Source organism: Artemia franciscana, unplaced genomic scaffold (assembly GCF_032884065.1).
Source record: "Artemia franciscana unplaced genomic scaffold, ASM3288406v1 Scaffold_867, whole genome shotgun sequence".
NCBI lineage: Eukaryota > Metazoa > Arthropoda > Branchiopoda > Anostraca > Artemiidae > Artemia > Artemia franciscana.
The window spans coordinates 333,635-352,331 of record NW_027068640.1 but is presented as its reverse complement, the minus strand read 5'-3'; the positions used below and the strand labels follow the sequence as shown (position 1 = coordinate 352,331).

The 18,697-nt window shown below is 35.2% G+C and overlaps 2 protein-coding genes across 3 annotated transcripts in view; one reads left to right on the top strand and one right to left on the bottom strand.

Annotated features, from left to right (window-relative positions):
• Positions 1 to 6,408: 6,408 nt before the first annotated feature.
• LOC136043720 (piggyBac transposable element-derived protein 3-like) lies at positions 6,409 to 8,304 on the bottom strand. Its single transcript, XM_065728624.1, has one exon. It carries the CDS (start codon positions 8,302 to 8,304, stop codon positions 6,409 to 6,411), a length of 1,896 nt encoding a protein of 631 aa, XP_065584696.1.
• Positions 8,305 to 16,965: 8,661 nt separating this feature from the next.
• LOC136043721 (solute carrier family 35 member E2B-like) overlaps positions 16,966 to 18,697 on the top strand; it is a gene marked incomplete at its 3' end in the record, with an annotated part of 43,737 nt that continues 42,005 nt past the window's right edge. For both annotated transcript variants that reach the window (XM_065728626.1, XM_065728625.1), the window contains 1 exon segment: positions 16,966 to 17,160.

The following is an 18,697-nucleotide window of genomic DNA, read 5'->3' as shown; positions in this document are numbered from 1 at the left end:
TGTCGGTCCCGGTTTTGCTAGTTTCGGCACCATCAGATAAGTTTGGACGATGAAATTCGGCAGGTGTATCAGCGACCAGACCAAATTAAATTACGTATAGTCTTTTCCCCGACTTGACCATCTGGGGAGGAGTGGAGGGACGGTTAATTCGAAAAAGTTAGAAAAAATAAGGTATTTCAACCTTACGAACGGGTGATCAGATCTTAATGAAATTTGAGATTTAGAAGCATATCGTGTCTCAGAACTCTTATTTTGAATCCCTACTGGATTCGGTGACATTGGGGGTGTTGGAGGGGGAAACCTGAAATCTTGGAAAACGCTTAGAGCGGAGGGATCAGGATGACACTGGTGGGAAAAATAAGTACAAGTCCTGGATACCTGATTTTCATAACCGGAACGGATCCACTCTCTTTGGGGGAGTTGTGGGGGGGGGGGGGTAATTCGGAAAATTAGCAAAAAAGAGGCATTTTTAACTTAGGAACGAGTGATTGGATCTTAATGAAATTTGTTATTTAGAAGAGCCTCGTAACTAAGACCTCTTAATTTTAAATCCCGACCGAATCCAGTGTGATTGGGGGAGTTGCGGGGAAGTAGTCTGGAAATCTTGAGAAACGCTTAGAGTCTAGAGACCGGAATGAAACTTGGTGGGAAGAATAAGAACATGTCCTAGATACGTGATTGACATAACTGGACCGGATCCGCCCTCTTTGGGGGAGTTGGGGAGGGACCTAATTTGGTATTTCGGAAAAACTAGAAAAATGAGGTATTTTAATTTACGAACGGGTGATTGGATCCTAATTAAATTTGAATTTTGGAAGGACCTCGTACCCTAGAGCTCTTATTTTAACTCCTGACCAGATCCGTTGACATTGGGGAAGTTGGAGGAAGAAACCTGAAATCTTGGAAAACACTTTGAGTGGAGAGATCGTGATGATACTTGGTGGGAAGAATAAGCACAAGTCCTAGATACGTGATTGAAATAACAAGACTGGATTGGCTCTCTTTAGGGGAGTGGGGGGGGGGTAATTAGGAAAAATTAGAAAAAATTAGGTATTTTTAACTTAGGAACGGGTTACCGGGTCTTAATGAAATTTTATATCTAGAAGCGTCTTGTGCTTCAAAGCTCTTATTTAAAATCCCGACCAGATCCGGAGGCATTGGGGGGAGTTGGAGGGGAAGCCGGAAATTGCGAAGAAAAGATGCTATTTTACGAAAATAATGATCAAATTGTGATTTTCTCGTGAGGTAAAGTTTAAAATCTAGAAAGAAAATAACTTTAAGGAAGGTTATATTTGGAAAAAATATTGTGTAGGAACATTAGGACTAAATGATTAAACAGAATGATTTGAATTTTTGCTCAAATACAACACTGTTTCTTTTTAATACTGTATAGTGCCGTGTAAGATTTTATAAGTGTTTGCCTTTTTCCCTTTTTAATATTTTGTATTTTGGTGTTTATGTTAAAAAGCTTGTGCTTGCTAGTGATTTATGTTCCACTAAATCAAAATTTAGTGCTAAATATCACCTAGTGCTATGATCATTGCAAAAATGCTCATTTCAAAGAAGTTCAAATATTTTATTAATATTTTAATATTTCAAAGAAGTCTACTAGCGTCATAACTGACGCTGTAGTACGGCAAAGACAATATTATTTCAAAAATTTTGATGTTAATTTTTTTTTTTTTTTTTTTTGCAGGGGCAACCAAGCGCCAAGGCTTATTGAAAGGGAAAGAAACTAATAATTGAAACGGTAAGAAAAAATATGTATTGTACCCAATTTTCCATAGAAATATATACTCTCAAATCAGGCAATACTTGATGAAGAAATAAAATGAAATGCTGAGTCTAGTGAATATGCCTTAGAAAAAATCAATAGTTTCTAAAAAAAAAAAGACACGCTAAACGTTAGTACACTTTCATAATGAAAATAGAACGTACTGAACATGTTTTTCTCAAAGCAAAATTTTGGGCATATTAGAACTGTGAAACGTAATTTTTAGGAATATAAAGCGGGTATTTAGAGGTGGAAAAATAAGGAATATGGGTAGATTCCAGAAGCCAATTACCATCAATTGTAATTAGCTACTTCTTATCATCCTAAATTTAGATATTCCTGCAGTATTCTTCATTTCTTACACACTGTTGGATATCAAAATTAGCAGTAGCAGGTTGCAATATCAAGCAAACATCACCAGAATCATCCATAAGATCCTGACAAGCACCATCAAAAAGTTCGTGGCAAAGAGGTAACGAACTGTAGCACCAACCGGCTCAATAGTAACCAAAACTCTAGAAAACAGAATTTTAATACCAATATACACATCAAAAGAATTGTATTTTTATGCTGATTTTAGACCTAAAGTTTCATCAAGTTTAGTCTTACCCATCAAAAGTTACGAGCCTGATAAAATGTCCCTCATTTTTGAAAAGAGGAGGAAACACCCCCTAAAAGTCATAGAATCTTAATGAAAATTACACCCTCAGATTCAGCGTATCAGACAACCTGACTGTAGAGGCTTCAAGCTCCTAACTGCAAAAATGCGGAATTTTCTATTATTTGCCAGAAGAAAGATCACGGATACGTGTTTATTTGTTTTTTGTTTTTGTTTTTTTAGTTTCTTTTTCCCAGGGGTGATCGTATCAACCCAGTAGTCCTAGAATGTCACGAGATAAATCATTTTAACGGAAATTAAAAGTTCTAGTGCCCTGTTAGTGACCGAAAACATTGGAGGGCAACTAGTCCCCCCCCCTCCCACGCTCATTTTTTCCCAAAGTCACTGGGTCAAAATTTTGAGATAGTCATTTTGTTGAGCATAGTCGAAAATTCTAATAACTATGTCTTTGAGGAAGACTTAATCCCCCAAAATCCCAGGGGGGGGGGGCTGTAAGTTATAAACTTTGCCCATTGTTTACATACAGCATTGGTTATTGGGAAGTATACTGACGTTTTCAGGGGGATTACTCTGGTGGTGTGGGGCCAGGGGGAGGGGTTTACAGGTGACGATCTTTCTATGGAGAAATTTATCATGGGGGAAGAGAATTTCCATGAAAGGGGCACTGGATTTTCCAGTGTTATTAAAAAAAATAAGAAATTAAATAAAAAAAAATATGTTTTTCAACTGAAAGAAAAGCAACATTAAACTTGAAATGAACAGAAATTATTACGTGTGTGAAGGGGTTTGTCCCCTCCTCAATACTTCGCTCTTTACGCTAAAGTACTTATAAGTAATTTCAAAAGAACTATTTATTCTAATTAAACGACCTGTTTGATTCAGGGGTCATTCTTAAGGAACTGGAACCAAATTTAAACTTTAGTGTAAAGAGCGAGGTATTGACAAAAGGCGATCTCTCTCATATGCGTAATAAAAATATACGAATAAAGAAATTCGTTACGTAAGATAATTTGTAAGTTACGTATATTTATTACTTATAAAAATGCTTGTAAATAAAATTAAAAGTCCTTGTGGCCTTTTTAAGCAATTAACAAAATTTTAGAGCAGCTAGGCCCCCTCCCTCACCCCTTATTTATCAAAATCGTCCGATCAAAACTTTGAGAAAGCTTATTTAGTCAAAAAAATTAAAATTAAATTGTATATTTTGTTTTTATTACGGTGAGCCAAAATCGAAACCTGCATTAATACAAAAACTTCCAGAAATTAAACAAAAAAAACAAGTTTTTTTTTAACTGAAACTAAGGGAAATTAAAACGAACAGAAATTATTCCGTATTATGTTATCTTCTCAACGTCCCGCTACTTACGCTAAAGTTTAACTCTTTCTCAGAGCTCTACTTTTTAAAACAATAAGAACTTTACCGTAAAGAGCGGGGCGTTGAAAAGGTGAAAGCCTCTTTCATATACGGAATAATTTCTGTTCGTTTTAAGTTTTACTGTCGCTCCTTACTTTCAGTTTAAAAAAAAGATTTTTTTTATTTAATCACTTATTCTAAGTCGTTTTCTGTCCAGCAGGATTTTTAAGGCTTTGGTAAGCTTTTAGTTTTTATTAGTTTCTACAGATGTTCTCCAAAAAATGTTCAAAGAAAAGTACATTAAATTAAATCAAAACTACATTAAATGATATTAAATTGAATTACATTAAAAGTAACACTAAAGCAAAAAAATAATAAGAAATGACCGTTTAAGAAGTCGACACATTAAGCTCTGTTGTTTTCGTTAGAGTTATTATTTTATTGTAGCTATCTAATACATAAAGGTCTTATACACGGCATTCTTGGTAAGCAAAACATAAATTAAAACCCATAATTAGCTCAAACTTTAACACGAACAATAGCCCCAAATAAAAATGCGGCTACCTTCCTCTTAAATCCTCTGAAGAGTAGTGTCTTTTGTGTTTACTCAAAACAGTTTGTATTTCAAGCAGAAGGTTGTTTTTGTCATAGCATCAACAAAAACATCATAAAATCAAAATGGTGATCCATGTCTAAAAATGAGAATATCCAAAACTAAGTGCGGTTGCAGCCCTTCAAATCCTCTATTAGGTTAATATCACTCATTCCTTATTAAAACAGCGATTTCTAAAAATTTTGTATTTCAATTGTGAAATCTTCAAAAGGGAAAGAGAAAGAAATGTCAATACTAGTCAAAGTTGCAGGGGAGATGCAAAAAGTTTTTTTGTAAGAATTGCATTAGAGACTGAAATCAATTCTGTAATTTCTAAGGGCGTTTTTTTTTTGCGGAAACTTTTTATATTCCGATTTTGTCCAGAAGTATAGAAAATTAGTTAATTTTCTTTTAAAATTTTTTTTCGACATTTTTATTTCAATTTAACTTCAACTTACTTTTTGCTTAATTGTTTTTATTATTCAATTGTATTTCAATTGTGAAATATTCAAAAGGGAAAGAGAAAGAAATCTGAATACTAGTCAAAGTTGCAGGGGAGATGCAAAAAGTTTTTTTGTAAGAATTGCATTAGAGACTGAAATCAATACTGTAATTTCTAAGGGCGTTTTTTTTTGCGGAAACTTTTTATATTCCGATTTTGTCCAGAAGTATAGAAAATTAGTTAATTTTCTTTTAAAAAAATTTTTTCAACATTTTTATTTCAATTTAACTTCAACTTACTTTTTGCTTAATTGTTTTTATTATGGTGTAATTATAGGAATATTTGCAGTCTTTCAGTCTTTCATTTTAGACATTATAATTTCTTATTAAAATTATTTTCAATATTTAAATTTTCAGTCAAAATATTTGTAGCACTGTGCAATTAATTATTAAAGGTATTTAGTGGTCGGTGTTGGATTTAGTAGACGTAGATCCTCCATTTTACTAAAAAAAAGTATTTTCATGTCCTATTTTAATGTAACTGTTAGTGCATATAAAATAATGTGCGTCACGCAATTTTCTAAAAGAGTTCCATCTATGTGTCATAAAAAATTGTGCAAATAGCAATTCTTTTTATCCAGACTACACGAAAGATTTAAATTTTACCTCCTTCTTCACCTCCCCTTCCCTAGACTTCCCCCTTCACCAGACCTCCCCCTTCCCTAGATCTTCATCTTTACCATGTGAGTGTTCCATAAATATATGAAAAACTTTGCCTTTTCTCTGGTTTAAAACCAAGAAAATGTGAAATACATCCTTTGAAGAATCACAAAATAAAGTCTTGGAATTCTATTGAAAGAAACTAAGCTTACAAGTTAATCCTTTTCTAAATTTTAATAGTTCGAATACGGTATGTCTAGAAATGAAAACTTGTACGAGGAGGTTAAACCGAATAATTAACCATTCAAATAACGGAATAATAGTTTTTATTAAGATATTAAATAAATATCTATGGAATGAAAAGATTCAATAAGTCTGTGCATAATTTATATTAGAATGTTATTATTTATGTATATTACAAAATATAGACATGAATTGCTGCGGAAATAATTAGCAACTTAAGTTGTGTATGCTAAGGTACTAAACTTAAATTGAGCTCCAGGAATCGCTTCTATGAGGATTTGAACACAACTTAAGTTGTGTATGCTAAGGTACTAAACTTAAATTGAGCTCCAGGAATCGCTTCTATGAGGATTTGAACGGGTCATTGGACAAAAATGATAGCCCTTTGCTTTAAAATATCAAGAATTAATAGGTTAGTGACAGTTTAAAGTTGTTAATTTATATTAGCCAAAATAGCATTAAACTAATTTTTAGTTTCTTTCAATTAGTTTTCTGGATAAATTAGTTGGAAAAAAATATTTTTATTGTCCAGATCATAATTAACCCTTGACAGGCCACTATAAGAACGAATACCAGGAAAAATCTCCAACGTTTCCCATGTGATGTCTAAGACAGACTATTGACAAAAAAGCTTTTGTTTGCATGATTTATTCAAAATTGTCAATTTTAGACCATGTTGTAAAAATACAACAGTAGCCTCTCAAATATATAAAAAAGGGGCTCTTTCACTTGGTGTGAAAGGCTTTAAAACAATTGCTTTTGGCAGTAAGGCACAGTGGAAGGTCACATTTTTCGCATTCAAAGGTGGTATATCCTGATTTGCACTCTTTGCAGCGGCTCTGCTTTTCAGTCTTTTTTGGCCAGTGATCAAGTCCATCAGCTTGAGCAGATATTGCCGGACGGATTCGGTTACGACTTCGAATGGGGCTGGGACTTGCTTCGACATCTGCGGATGGTCTACCACGTTTTAGTTGGGGCATCACACGCGCCAAGGCATACAACCCTGCAGCAACTTCAGACCTGAAGGTTCTCAAGTTCATCGGTTCGTCTCTCCTTAATGTCAGCGCTTTGACGTCTGACCTGAAAAGAAGCCAGCTATTGCAGACTGCTGTGTCAATAAGCCACCAGAAGATTCTCATATACCATTTTCGTGTCCGAAGATGAGTTCGGCACATCTCCACCAGCATGTCCGCTAAATCTACGCCACCCATATGACGGTTATACTCATAAACAATGGCTGGCCTTGAAAATTCAACCCTGGATTTATCCTTGACGCTCCAGCGTCTGCACGTATCCTGTGGTGTTATTCCTGCATACGTCGAAGCCAAGTAAACCATGTTGTTATCTAACCATTTCACTACAATAACGCCGGAATGAATGTCAGTCCTGTAATCTGAAGTTCCTCTCTCTCGTTTCTTCATTTCACCATCTGTGAGGGGCGGGCAGCCCTTCAGTCGTGCTTTGTTCAACATACAAATACAAGGAAATCCTTTGATTTTGAGCAAACTCATTAGTTTCAAGCTTGAAAACCAGTTGTCAAAATAAATCTTGTAGTTCATTTTCTCTGGCAAGGTACTTATCAGACGTAAAACTATGCTGCCTCCAACTCCAAGATCTGGCTCTATGTCATCTTCACCAAGAGTGCCCTTCCCTTGATAAACTTCAAAATCATGTACAAAATCTGACACACCAGCTCTTGTGAAAACTTTTATTCCCCACTTCGTCGGCTTTTTCGGCAGATATTGTCTCAAGCTGCTTCGCCCCTTGAGAGGAATCATTTGCTCGTCAATTGAATGGTGTTCTTCGGGAGTGACTTCAAGAAACTTGGAACGGATATGACCCAGGACAGGTCGAATCTTGTATAGCTTGTCAAATCCTTGTTCTCCAGATTTCTTAGCTTTACTGTTGTCGTTGAAGTGAAGAAGACGTTTGATTTTATCAAATCTTTGTCGGCCCATCTTGTCGGAAATTTTTGGGTATCTGGTAGCTGCTTCCCAGTGCATTCGAAAATAGGGAACTTTTATCACCCCCAATAATAGAATAATGCTCATGAAAACTTTTAGCTCTTCGACAGTGAGGCAGAGGTTGCATCCCTCAGTTTGAAGTGCAAAGAGGTTACTTTGTTCAACTATCAGCTCAAGAAGTTCATCGTCAAAGAATTTTTGGAAGTATTTCAGTGGAGTCTCCAAGATGCCTGGAACTTGGCGAGGCTCTCCTTTCCAAGACAGATCGACTTTTTCTATTTCTACTTTTCTCCAGCCGAATTTTTCTTGGACTTTCAATTTCTTCTTTGATTTTCCAGTACTTGCTGTTGGTTCTGGTTGCTGCTGGTGACTGGAGGGTGGAGTTTCCACCGAGTAATCGTCGCTGGGCTCAGTGTTAGCGTCCAAGTCATCCTGTTCCAAAAAGAAGTGGGGATTGTCCAGTAGAGGCAATAAGTCTTCATCAGAATCATCGGCAAAATCTTCTGGAGACAGGGAATCTGGATCATTGTCATCATCATCGTCGGACAAGTCCGACAACATGTCTTCTGGAATGTCAAAAATATACTTGGCGGCCTCTTCTGCATCAATTCGGCGATTTTGAGCTCGTTTTTTCAGTCTGTCGTAAGATTCCGCCATCTAGAAAGAAAAGAAAAATTATTTAACTTCTAAAATATAACATAGATTATTCCTATGGATTCGCTGGTCTATAATAGTAACAACCACAAGCCTAAGAAAAACAATATGTTTTGTTTATTATCGCATAAGCATTTTTGGTACGCGTTATTCGTTTCACAATTTTGAGCTACGATCGTCCGATGTTGTAGTTTTACAACATGAGGAAATGTATCTTGCTACTCATCCAAATTCTTGCACACTTTGTGAATTTCAACTACAGTAATTTTAAATTGTATATATTTTATACACATATGACATACAAGGAATTTCCCACCTTTTCATTTTATTTCCAGTTTCTGGCTTTAAAAATTGCTCACCTTTTCATTCGTTTTTCTTATCCTTTGGTTTAGTGACTAACTGCGTAGGCCAGGCGTCACACAGCAGCTCCCCGAAGGCATCAATCGACTGCCATCTTTCAGCAAAATCGAAAGATGTTCCTAAAAACAATATTTTTTTACGGCAAGATGTCAGTCTAAGCTCAAAGAGTATAGTTTTGTTTTTCTACAACAATTGTCTCTATAGGGTTAAATATAAGATAGTAAACACTCTCACTGGATTACTTTCTCTCTTACTTTCAGTTACTAAGCTCAGGAACGCAAGTTTTTTTAATCGCTCAGTGATTCTTTAGTTAAGATTGGTAAGAGAGTATGAATAGGTAAAATGGGTGATTATAGATCTCTAGTCAGGTTTGAGAAAACCCGAAACTTAGTTGTCGATCATAAACAATTTTTGGTGGTTGAACAAAGACAAAAAATTGCTGTTAGGACTAAAAACGACAGAGGTATTTCAAAATTACGTATTCACGGAAGTCTAATTTCTCTAATATACTGATGTCCCGTTTCTTTGTTTGATTTAGGTCGGTTTGAGAGTTTAGCGTTTTCTTTGATATCAGAAACCAAAAAACGTACCATTCGCTTTAGACCCTGGCACCCCACCGGTTTTGTTTTCAGTAACAAATGACTGATTTTCAAACAGTTCGTAGTAACGGACTGTAGTAAGGAGCGACCCGGCTCAATATTAACCGAAACTCTAAAAAATGGAATTTTGATACCAATAGCTACATCAAAAGAATCCATTTTAATGCTGATTTTAAATATATAAGTTTCATCAAGATCAGTTATACCCATCAAAAGTTACGAGCCTGAGAAAATTTGCCTCATTTTAGAAAATAGGAGGAAATACCCTCTAAAAGTCATACAATCTTAACGAAAACCACTCCATCAGATTCAACATATCAGAGAACCTTATTGTAGAAGTTTCAAGCTTCTATCTACAAAAATGTGGAATTTCGCATTTTTTTTTTTTGCCAGAAGACAGATCACGGATGCGTGTTTATTTGTTTGTTTTTTGTTTGTTTTTTTGTTTGTTTGTTTTTTCAGAAATAATCGTATCGATTGAGTGGTCCTAAAATGTTGCGAGAGCGCTCATTCTAACGGGAATTAAAAGTTCTAGTGTCCTTTTAAAGTGACCAAAAAAATTGGAGGGCACCTAGGCCCCCTCCTACGCTCATTATTTCCCCAAAGTCACCGGATCAAATTTCTGAGATAGCCATTTTATTCACCTTAGTCGAAAAACCTATTAATTATGTCTTTTGGGATGACTTACTCCCCCGCAGTCCCTGTGGGAGGGGCTGCAAGTTACAAACTTCGACTAGTGTTTACATGTAGTAATGGTTATTGGGAAGTGTATAGACGTTTTCACAGGGATTTTTTTGGTTTAGGGGGGAGAGTTGAGGGGGGTTACGTGGGAGGATATTTCCATGAAGAAACTTCTCATGGGGGAAGAGAATTTCAATGAAGGGGGCGCAGGATTCTCTAGCATTATTTGAAAAAAAAACAATGAAAAAATAAATATGAAAAGTTTTTTCTACTGAAAGTAAGGAGCAGCATTAAAACAAAACGAACAAAAATTATTACGCATATGAGGGGTTTACCTCTTCGTTATACCTCACTCTTTACGCTAAAGTGTTTTTAATAATTTCAACTATTTATTCTACGGCCTTTGTGATTCAGAGGTCATTCTCAAGGAATTGGGAAAAAATCTAAGTTTTAGTGTAAAGAGCGAGGTATCGACGAGGGTTGAAACCCCTCATATACACAATAAAAACATACGAATATAGAAGTTCGTTACGTAAGTTAATTCGTAAGTTACGTATATTTTTTACCAATGAAAATGTTTGTAAAAAATTAAAAGTTCTAGTTGTTTTTTTAAGTAATCGAAAAGTTGGAGGGCAACTAGGCCTCCTCCCTCCCTTCTTTTTCTCAAAATCTTCCGATTAATTGCAATTAATTAATATGCAAATTTCGTTTTAATTATTTATGGGCGGAGAGCCAAGATCAAAACATGCATTAATTCATAAACGTCCAGAACTTAAATAAAAAAACAAGTTTTTTAAATGAAAGTAAGGAGCAGCATTAAAACTTAAAACGAACAGAAATTACTCCGTATATGAAAGGGCTTTTCCTCCTCAACGCCCCGCTCTTTACGCTAAAGTTTCTTAATGTTTTAAAAATAGAGTTAAGAGAAAGAGTCAAACTTTAGCGTAAAGAGCGAGGTGTTGAGGAGGAAAAATCCTTTCATGTACGAAGTAATTTCTGTTCGTTTTAAGTTTTAATGTTGCTCCTTACTTTCATTTTAAAAAAAAACTTGTTTTTTATTTAATTACGGAAAACGGCGGCTTACCATCGCCTGCCTCTGATTTTTCTTATTTGAGAGAGGCTACCTTGAGCGACATATCATTCAAATCCGAAAAAACAGACAAGTCTCTTAAAGTCCTTTAGGACTCCAGTGATACATACTACATAGTGTCACTCGCAAATTTGAGGAAGCAACAACACTCAATACAAGCAACAACACTCGCAAATACACGCAATACACGCAACAACACTCGCAATACAAGCAACAACACTCGCAATACAAGCAACAACACTCAACACGCAATACAAGCAACAGCAATTCTGTAGGATCAAGAATCTTTTTTCAGACTTTTTAATTCCTTGATTTTTAATAAACGGTACCTTTCGCTTCCCTCCGTGTTTGTGTTTTCCTGATACCTGCTGGTGTCCTCAACAAAACGGAATAATCATAGTATCATACCTCTCAACTGAACACAGAAGTATTTCGGACTTAGTTGGTTTGGAGGAGACAAAGAAAGGCAACAGAAAACTGCTTCTTGCAAAGAGCTTATAGCATTTAAATAGACAGAGTTGGGAGGCCTTAAATAGGACACGATTTGAACGGTGGAAGCCGCAACGAATATAAAATCAAATTAGTTCTAATTTCTATCTCCGTTTTAACGGGTAGGGGCTTCGCAGATGGGGGCCGCAACTCAAACTTTTGAGATACGGTGAAATTTGGACCCAAAGTTTAAAATTACATTGAATGCGAGAAAAAAAAGTAGCTACCGCGCTTTGTTTTGTAATTTTGATCTGATTTTAACACTAATTTTTAGATCTCGTAGTGAAGGTCCAAAATTCTGTTGCACAAATTTCTAAACTCTGCGGAGGAAGTATCCTAGTGACATGTCTAGTTATTAAATATATCTAGATCCGAATCAAAGTCTAAAATCGTACCGCAAATTTAGAAAAAAGCTGAGAACTCGGTTTAATTTCTTACAAAATTTTAATATTATTCCTCTTTTTTTCAGAAATCCAAGTGAATGTTCCGGAACTGATTTGGTAAAATGCGAAGTTTGTTACCTTTGCATTTTCTTAGTTATGTCTAACTGGCTCAATTTAAATTATGAAAGTAAAATCTGTTTCTGACCTTAAATAAGTTATTCGCTTACTGGATTTACTGCTTTTGTATTTGTTTGACCTATTTTATTTTCATCTTTTTTCGCCCAAGTTGGACAGTGAGCAATAAAATGAGCGAAATATGGCCTTGGTTACAAAAGTTCAATAACATACTTTCAACCCACGACTTCTTAGAAATAATCTTAACTTAGAATCGAAGATCTGAGCTAAAGTTTTCATCTGCGTTAAAAAAACAGTAATGATGGAAGGAGCCCCCCCTCCCCGTTTTCAGCATGCAAATTTGGAATAAGTTAAAACTGATGTGGATCAGTACTATCGTAGTGGTTCAAAACTTCTGTTAATGCTTGAAATTGTGAGGTCGTTTTATGAAGGAAGAAAAAGTATACGGGAAAAAATATTTTGTTATCCTCTAAATTCCACATTTTTTGCCACAGCGTGACATGTTGAGTCACTTGAAAGACGAAAACTAATAATCCTCAATCCAAGATAAAAAAAAAAATAATCGAAAATTTTTCAGTGAAATACGCTGGAAACTTATCTCAGGGATGGAATGACCGAGGGAATGACAAATTACGGTTAATGACGTGATATAAATCTTAAAATTCAATAATAATAAAAAATCAGTTAAAATTAAGGAGCAAAATTATAACATAAAATAAAAAGAAATAATTCCGTATATGAATCGGGACTATCCCCTTCGAAATGCATCATTCTTCACGTTATAGTTTTCTAGTACTAAAAAAGAATCTTGTTCTAATTAAACGGCCCTTGTGTTTCAGGAGTTATTCCAATCTTTCAATTTTTAATTTAATTTTAGATTTTGTACAAATAGTGCGAGAAATTCGGCTCCCCTCTCCATGAAAAATTCCTCAAAAAATCTCTCCATGAATAGTTCCTCCCTTGTAAACACCTTATCCCTGATAAAATCCTCCGAGTAATTCCAACCTCGCTGAACATTACCCCTGGGGAATTTTCTCGGACGATTCCACCTCTAGTATTCTCCTTAGCCTACTTTCATCTGAAAAGGATTTGTTTTTTCTTCAATTTCTGATCGTTTTTAAATCATGCTGGAAGACACCCCTCCGTGGAAATTTTTCCCGTAAATCACCCTTTCTTTCCTGATGGATAGGTTCTCCCGTGGAAAATCCCTGCATAAAGAATATTTACCGCAGAAAATTCTTCCATGGAGAATTTTTACAGCGGAAAAACCTCCCAACGGAAAAAACAGGCAATTCCAACTGCAGGGAAAATTTCCTCCAGACAATTCCCCCGCAAAATATCACATGTAAAATCAAGTCGCTAAAGGGAAAAAAAGACATATAAAAAGAATTTCCGATAGGAATTCAGACGAATTCCCCCCGGTGAAAAAAACAAGCAAATGTGATTGGTAAATATCAAAGATAAAAAATTCCATGTTTTTGCAGATGGGAGCTTGGTACCTCTACATTAGGGTTCTCTAATACGTTGAACCTAACGCTGCAGTTTTCATTGAGAAACCTTGATTTTCTGGAAATGATTCTCCCCTTTTCCGAAAATCTTAAAAATTTTCCCAGGATCGTAGCTTACGGTTAGTCCCCAAAGCTGTGCCAAAAACCGACGGCACGCCGCCAATGACATTTCAGTGCATTGCCGCTACAAATGCTTTGACTCTTATTTCCCTAATTTTAAGACAAAATGCACTATTCAATAGCACTTTCAAAAAATTTGAATTTACCTGAAAAAGTTTTTGAGTTTACTCGTCTACTGTGGACTTTAGATTATCTTTCACTTGTTTTTGTCTTCTATACTACAACATAGTTATTTCTAATTAAATGAGTTTCAACTAGCCCTGATATCCCTCAAATATTTTCTTTATAAATGTTCTATTCTTTCGCTTGAACAAACTAAGCTCACAAGCATTTAACCTGCCGGTCAATACAATAGCTAACACCGGGTAACGGGCTAAAACGGACTTAATTTTGAAAACTTTTATCACATTATTCCTGAGAAAGAAGATTCACTGGTAAAGCAATAAGGAATAATAGTCACTGTAACGTAGAGAGTGCAGAACTGGGAAGAATCAACCCCCTTATTATGTAGATTAGTTACTGATTATTTAAGTTCTAATGTCGTTTTCTACTTTCATACATTTCTTTTTATACTTGATTTCCATTAATTATCACTATCAAATCATTTAAGTTTACCCTTAGCTTATATGCCAAAGTTTAATTTTTGTATTTATAATGCTGCAAAACTGCAAATGAAATTCGAAGGAAAACTGTCCACTTATTTCTTATTCTTTATTAAGGGGGTCTTAAATGCCAATAACAACACTTTCGTCCTGTTTTGCATCCTCTATTCCTTAGCATCGTCTACCAAGTAATCTCCTTTCCTTTGATGTATGATCATGAATCATGAGCAAATCTTTCGTTGCTGTTCTTTCGAGAAAACCCAAAAGCCACATTCCCACAGCTGATTGGGGTATCTCATATTACAGCCTTCTCTTCAGCCTCAGGTTTTTACGTTTAGATTTTGTAGAGGAGGATTCACTGGAAAATTTTACTACGGAGTCGTCTGGATCATATAATGCCACAGCCCACTGAGCCAGGGCAAAAAAAAATTAAAAATGATTGTAGCTAAATAGAAAATTATCCAAATAAACCAATTTACATAAAAACCACATAACAGAACAACATAAATATAATCTTTTACTTCAGTATAAAAATACTTTATAATAACTGGGGAATAAAATGTTATTTTACAGTTTGATTACATGCATACTCTAAATATATTCTTCCAGCTGAAGAAATACTATAAGTTAAATTCTCTCTCTATTTTGATAGGAAGAACCGCTTGCGAGAACTTGGCCCTAAAAGCTATATATCTAAGAGCTTTCGGAGCCCCTGCCACAAAGAAAGGAAATCGACTAACTATCCTAAAACTTACGTTCAATAATGCAATAGTCGATAAGCGTCTCTCCATTTTGTGTGGACTTTGTAACTTAATATTTAGAGGCAAAAGTGGCACCCTGAGGCAATGTGACCTAAAAAACTAAGCCGATATTCATTTAGATGTTCAGATTTCAAAGTCAATTAGCTATCTCCATTTGCAATGATAGATAGCTATCATTTGCTGCCCAGGCCTTACGAGCTCTGCTCTCTGTTGGGGCATAATATAGTTTTTGTATATTTTTAATTTGAATTAATAAATATTGATTGATTGATTGATTGATCTCAAAGTTTTCTGCCGAAGTCGGATCAGAATTAGCGCGCTAGACTTAAAATCCTTTCTGTGTGAGGACAGGGGTTTGAATTCTGGTGTTGCTGGTTATTTAATTTGGGACAGGGGTCAGTGGCATGGTTCTGTATGCTTAACTAGATTCGAGCCGGCTCTAAATGGTTACCAGGAGAAATGTGGGGATGGCAAAGAGGAAGGACGTGCAAAAGCAAAGGATGGTCCCTGACTCCCATTGCACTTCCTGGCTGAAGGGCGATGAAACTAAGATGAGAACCGCCAGCAGGAACTGCAAAGTCCAACACCAAACTCTTTACCTTCTCTTCTAGTTTTTGCTGTGATGCCATAGAAGGAAAAATAATGGCAAGGTTGAAATAAAAATTGTGTTCAAAAAATGTGTAAAAGAAGTTAAAATTGATGTGTCTTTCTTTTTTCGTCCAAGTCTTGGTCCTGGTAACAAAGCTGAAAACGGACTTTGGACTCCAAGAACTCTTACTCAAAAGAAGTTCCGTAAAGAACTGATATCAATTTCGTTTTCGAAACTTTTCAAAAACAAGCAAAAAAGTTCTATAAATAAAACAAGCGCCGATCAACTGACCATGCGCCACTGTTCAATTATCGGCAGCCCATCACTGAAGATTTTTTCGGCACGCCGACGGCACTCTGCCACCAGGCATAATTGCGTTCTCCGCTATCATCGAATTTTATTTTGGTACGGCTTTGCGGGCTACTTTCGACTGATGATATTAAACTGAATGAATTCTACATATTGTGAATTGCGATCAAAAGCCCATTATATATATATATATATATATATATATATATATATATATATATATATATATATATATATATATATATATACATTGTTATCATATTCCGCCTTTTAGAATTTTTGGTTGTTATTTAGCCGAGTCACTCCTTACTTACAGTTTGTTACCATAAACTGGTTGATAAACTTAATAAATGTATAAAATTAAAATAAGATCTTGTAGAGGGAATTTTTTCATTTATGTGAGCCTCTTAAAATAAGCTATTAAACTATGCTGGAAGAAATAAAAAAAACTGCTGCTAGTGACAAAATAAGCTTTGAAAAAATCATGAGAAACTTCTGGGGGGTTAGGCCTCTATCTTTCCCCTAATTGCGCCACTTCTTATTCTATCTGTAAGTTATTATTCCCAATTATCGTTATAATTCAATATCGATGGAATTTTGCAGTTACTTGGCACGTTATTTTACTTATCACACTGAAATCATCAAATCACTACAAAAGCAAAAGGGTAATTATAAACTTACCGGTGTCAAGCCACCGCGCCAACGGTCCAGGTGAGCCGCCGACATATCTTCTTGTGACATAATGTCTTTTACCATCGCCACTCCGCTGAGAAATTGACGCGACGTCAAGCATTAATTCCTTCAATTATTTTTAATAATGACTTAGGTTGATGAAGTATGTAAGATTTGACCTTGGATGAACAACGTAACTAAGTTAAGGAATATATTTTTTATATAGCCCTAACAATTTTCATGATCTGGCTGAAAAAGGAGCCTCACAGCCAAAAACAAATCGTGAAGACACGTATATAATTTTTGGCAAAAATACTGCTGGTTATTTTTCTGAAAACCTCTAGCGCTGCAGTGACTCTCTTCTCTTTACGCATTGAATTTTAAAATTTTTAACCATGGATACTCTTGAAGCCAGGCGAATATGTAAAAATTTTAGAGTATGATGTGTGTTTTACTCATTTGAATCTTGAAGAATGGGATGAGGATAAACCTGTTGGTCTTGACTTAGATAGCCAAGCTACACCTCGAATATTTTATTTACTGTGTTTGGGAAAGTCAAAGGTAAGCTAAGCCAAACATTGTTTGTCTTATAGCCTGGGCCAAGTCTACTTTTATCTCTATAATACAGGCAATATTCTAGTTGTGGTGCTATGTGTCCAGAACCTTAATAATTTCTTTGGAATGTATTTTGAAGTAGCCTACATAGGCTACTTCTACTCATTCTCCCTCTAGACTTTTGCTGGTCTTTTAAATGCTGGTAAGCTTAGATCAGTTTATATTACTGATCATAATGCTTATAAATCAAAATTTTATTCAGTTTGGAAATAAATTGTTTAACATTAATATAGGCCACACCAAAGATAGCTACTTATAATACAAATCCATATTCAATAAGCAATTCTAATCTAAACCATTTTTCTGACTTTTCAATTTAAGTATACAATTTTTGCCATTGAGACTTTGCCATCAATTAACAATGGTGCTGCATTTGTCACAAACCATCTGAATTTGAGGCAGAGGTACTTGTATGACAAACCCACTACCACTCAAGTTGTTCATTTATTGGGTCAATGTTCCTATTACCTGAACAATTGCTTAGCATCATGAAACTATTGTTAATAGATACATTTTGACTTTTGGAACATCTTTTCTCTCTTGCAGAATTATTGCAAACCTCTCTGTTATGTAGTTATTATATACTTGCACATTAGGGGGGGGGGAAGCATAGCATATATTAAATACAGGAATGGTTAGTTTATGTATTTAATATATGCTATGCTTTACCCCCCCCCCTGATGTACAAATATATAGGCCAAATTTTTTTCTAAACTATTACAGATTTGTGATTTCAAATATCCAATCAACAAAAATGGAAATGATTACAATTCTATATGTGTAAATACAGGATATTTTGGCTGTAATAACTCCATAATGGTGAGTTTATGGTAGTTTTGCAAGAGAGAAAAGATGTTCCAAAAGTCAAAATGTATCTATTAACAATAGTTTCATGACCCTAAAAAATTGTTCAGGTAATAGGAACAATGACCATTTATTGATGCATTATAGGATTTTATTTTGTTACTTTCTTTTAGCTTAGCATAAGGCATCATAAATAGAAGTGACAGGATTAATGGAAAATGTATAATGTAGGCTATATATTTGCATATTTGGTGGGTTTATAAAGTATTTGGACAGTGTAAAATTTGAAAATAATTCTTAATAGGCTACATACTCTGCAGAATAATCATGACTAACATGCTAGGCATGCAGACTTGCTATACTTTACCCCTGCCCCCTAATGTACAAATATATAACACAAATCTGTTTCTAAGGTGTTGTATTTTCATCTAACTTTAGTATGTTTTAATTAGGATTAAATGTCATAGAAACATACTAGAAGAATATTAGGTAGTGGGTATATCATATAAGTACCAAACTCTACGAAAATCTGGAGTCCAATCTTGCCAAAGAATGTAAGACAAATCCTAAAAAATTCTGGAATTATGTCTCTAGCAAGAACAACTCCCGTCGAACTATCTCCAGACTGGTGAAACCCTGTGGCACTACCGTAACCAACATAACCGTACCGTAACCAACA

Excerpts from the sequence above, each read along its gene's own strand:
- LOC136043720 (XM_065728624.1), bottom strand. The coding sequence starts at position 8,304 with ATGGCGGAATCTTACGACAGACTGAAAAAACGAGCTCAAAATCGCCGA.